General features: G+C 42.5%; 1 protein-coding gene across 1 annotated transcript; it reads right to left on the bottom strand.

The window, feature by feature from the left end:
* Nucleotides 1-599: 599 nt before the first annotated feature.
* Nucleotides 600-1,049, bottom strand: LOC136795340 (uncharacterized). The gene has a single exon (XM_067045545.1). The coding sequence runs from the start codon at nt 1,047-1,049 to the stop codon at nt 600-602; it is 450 nt and encodes a 149-aa protein (XP_066901646.1).
* Nucleotides 1,050-4,321: the final 3,272 nt, after the last annotated feature.

Below are 4,321 nucleotides of genomic sequence, written 5' to 3' on the forward strand. Positions count from 1 at the left end.
AGTGTACAACATAATAACAAGTACAGAAAAAATATGTAAAACTATTTACAATAAAAAAAAAAATCCCTATACCAATACCACAGTACAACAAAAAGACCAAAAGTAAACGCTATATACATAAATTAAACTTATAAATTTATAAAAAGATTCCTGGTACAATAAAATTAACAACATAAAGTAAAAAAAAATCACAAAAGTCACAAATAAACTAAGACAAAACAATTAAAAATTAAATAAATAACTACATTTGAAGTGTAGGTGATATGAACACATTCCAGTCTTTATATTATCCTTGCCGGAAGTTTTAACTGTTCAATATGGACATTTCTCCTCTTTTTAGGCTCTCGGATAGTCTCTATCGTAACTATATTATTCTCCCTAATGATTATCACCCTGAATGGGCCCTCATATCGCTGTATCTCCTTACTCCTGTTAGAACCTAATTTTCTATAAACGATTGTCCCAGTTTTGATCGCTTCCATCATGACTGTGACCTCTAGATTTTTCTGCGCCACCCTCCTGATGTTTTCCTATTCTATTCTTTCCCGTGCTTTCTCCCATAACTTTCTTTGAGCAATTTGGTTATTGAGTATTTTCCGTCATCTGTCGCCCGTCATCTGGACACCGGCGGGATTATAAGGGCTATAATCCCGCCGGTGTCCGTGAAGCCCATAGAGGACCTCTAATGTCGAAAACCCCGTAACTGCATGTATGGAATGATTATAAACTGCATTCACCTCAAGCATAACCACGTCCCGTTCTGGTCCCTGGTCGACCTGATATAATCGAAGATGGTCACTCAACGTGCCATGAAGCCACTCTATGCCTCCCCTACTCTTGGGATGCCCTGTGTTGAGATGCCATATTACGTCAAGGTCCTTCATTTCCTTTCGAATCATGCCATTGTTAAATCCTCTGCTAGAATCTGAAGAGATGCGCTCTGGAACTCCGTAGAATTGAAACCACAAGCGGAGAGCTGCCAACACTTCTTCCGAAGACCTATCTTGCACCTGGTGCGCCATTACTGCTTTTCTGAAGAGGTCAATCATGGTCACCTATTTGTATCCCTTCGATGTAAATGTGTCAATTTGTAAATATTTCAGCGGTACATCTATAGTAGGTGTCTTCTCCTGTCTTCCTTTAGGCGGATATCTATCGTACTTAGTGCGATGGTGTTGTGCAAACCTCACAATCTCCGATATAGTCTTCCTCATCCCCCACCAAAAGTATCTTCTCTTTAAGGGCTGCATAGTCTCAGGGATTCCACGGTGATTAATCTTACCCTGATGATATGCAAGAGTGACTTCTCTTTGTTCTTCTTCCAAAAGGGTTTCCACCATCAGTTTGCAACGGACGAATGTCCTGTACATTCCTATCAGTTCATCACGCCATACCGCTTGATCTTCTCCCAAACGGCTTCATTCCCAACGTACAGGTGATACTCTTCTCCTGGTTTCGAAGCATTATTCAACGCTGTACGGATCTGGTCGTTCTTCACGCCTGTCTGTGTCCAAATCGTCGTTATTTAACTTCTCCCTTACTCACTATATTTAATTTTGGTCAATCCGGTGGTTTTCGTCTTCCAAATAACTTGTCTCATCTATTTCCTCTATGTCTTCTGGTCTTTCCTCTGCCGAACTCTCATTATTCGACGATTATTCCCTACCATCTTCTTCTGCTCCATCCTGTTCGTCCTCTCTAGGCGTCCATTCCCGCAAAAACTGTCTCATCAAACCGGACGTTTCCCCAGGCTCCTCCTATACTGCATTTACTGCTATTGCTCGTGACAACCAATCAGATACTACATTTTCTTTTCCTGGTTTATATACGATTTCCATATTATACTGTCCGAGAAGCTCCTTCCAAAGCGTAATTATGGCCGATGACTCTTTCAACTTTCCCAGTAGTAGGTCAGTGTGTACTCTAAACCTTCTTCTAAACACACTGGGCCTAAAGTGGTCAACAGCCTATATTATTCTCAAGAGCTCTCGTTCCTGTGCGTTGTATCTTGTCACCGTCTCCGTCAGGCGTCTACTGGCGTACGCCACAGAGCGATCACCCCCTTCACCCTCCTGGGAAAACACCACCCCCAGCGCGTACTCACTCGCGTCTGTTGTGATAGTGAATTGGCGAGTAAAGTCTGGAAACGCAAGCACCGGATCCCGCTGAAGCTTCTCCATACACCATCTGATGTGGTCTTCTACTATTGGAGTGATCATCACTTTTTGGCCTTTCTTTAATAGGTTGTTAAATGGTACGAGGTGCTCTGACATTTCAGGCACAAATCTCCTGTAATAGTTTAAAGTTCCCAACAACCTCCGAACTCCCTTCACATCTCTAGGCAATGCCATCTTCCGTATAGCCGCGACTTTATCCGCATCGGGTTTCACTCCCTCGCTGGAAATTGTGTGGCCCAAAAAACTAAATTGTTACTTCCCCAACGATGATTTGTCTCCCGACAGTTTGAGCCCGAATTGTCTGATTCTGTGGAAAATGCTATGTAGATGTTGCACGTGTTCATCCCCATTCTTACTGAAAACTAGTAGATCATCCATATAAATCTGACATACAGATTCGCCATTTCCTCTTAAAAATTCGTCCATTAGGCGCTGGAAGGTTACGCATTTTAGAGTCCAAACGGTATTCTTGTAAATTTGTAGTGGCCCCTTTCGAATGTGAATGTCGTCTTATGTTGATCCTTAGGATGCATTTGAATTTGATCATATACGGCCTTCAAGTCCAATGTACTGAATACCTTTGCCCCGCTCAGTCTGTCCAAAATGTCTTCAAATCTGGGGATCGGATACTTTTCAATAACGGTATTCTCGTTCAGCTTCCTCTTATCTATCACCACTCTGTACTTTTTGGCAATTTAACCAGGCGCGCTCTCTTTTTTACCGCCCACAATGGACTATTGTACGGGGATGTACTATCAATAATTATTCCTAATTTTTTCTACTTTTGAGCTCTTCCCTGATGTGGTGATCTCCTCTCTTTCACATAAATGACCTTATCTTGTTTAAGTGTGATCTCATGGATCACCGCCCTCCCGGTTGTCTCCCCCCGATCATGACTCCTTTAAAAAAAAATCTTCATATTCCCTCTTTAGCCTCTGTCTCCAATCCTCAGCCTGATTGATTGCTCCGACCCGCGCACCCTCAGTTTTTCTCTGTCGATAACATTTGTACATTTTACCCCCAACTTAATTCTCCACTTCCCCTTGACATTCCTAACCCAAGCACCCACCTTCCCGAGGAGGTCACATCCCACAATCATTTTATATTCCTTCGGCATACTCCCTACGATATGTATGGGCAAGTTCTCCCTACTAAATCCCAACCGGATCAACCCTATCTCCACCTCCCCCTCAACCACACAAGAGCCATCCAGGGTTATTCCTACACTGACATTCCTGAATCTGGTGTGTCCTCTCTCTACCACACAACTTCTCTAGGGTTCTCGGCACATGATAGTGTTGGAACTGCCAGTGTCCTCAAGGGATCTCACTCCTCCAATCTCTATTATAGCCAGACCACCGCTCTTCTCCCTCACGTTGTAATTCACCAATGTGCGTTTGAGTAGTCCTAGGCCGATTGTATTCTATCCGGGTCCACCCTGGCTCTTCTACTTCCATTCGGGCCTCCACCTCTCTAGCGTTTGTTCTATGAGATTTTGAGCACATTCCACGAACGAGCGGTCTCTCGGCATTCCCTCCTTCTTCCTTAGTTCTTTTCCCAACTGAATCTTCAGTACCATGGATAGGAACATACTGCCCACCAGCTGGCCCCGGTTTTTTGTTTCTCTGATCATCATGAATATATCTTCCTCTGGGGTCCGACGTACTAAAGTTCCCGAGTTTCGGCACCCCGGAATGTATATCGAAATAAGTATCGAATCTAACGCGCTTGAATTGTTGTAACATACTGGCTTTATTGGGTTCAACACATCTTTATATATACACTCGATCAGCTGATCTACTCAATCTGCTGATATCGAAGCACCTGACTCGAAGCTGACTGTAACTTATACATAACTTACGAGCACTTGGAATGAAAATCTTAAAAAAAGGAAAAAAGGGAATAGAATTATAACGCACGCTTACTAGAATGATACTGCCTTTATTATCTCTGTATTGTTCCTATATTACCAGTGCTTATTTACATAGTGAGTTAGGATTAAGGCTGTATTGAGGGCTTGTCCTACCATAACTCCCCCCCCACCAGTTTATGCACACGTCTCATAAACTCCAAAAAGATAAAAACACAAAAATAAATAAAAAACTAATTTAAATACAGGAAAGAAAAGAAAACTGAAAGATTTT

Source organism: Halyomorpha halys, unplaced genomic scaffold (assembly GCF_000696795.3).
Source record: "Halyomorpha halys isolate HHAL.00 unplaced genomic scaffold, Hhal_1.1 Scaffold2318.1, whole genome shotgun sequence".
Lineage (NCBI taxonomy): Eukaryota > Metazoa > Arthropoda > Insecta > Hemiptera > Pentatomidae > Halyomorpha > Halyomorpha halys.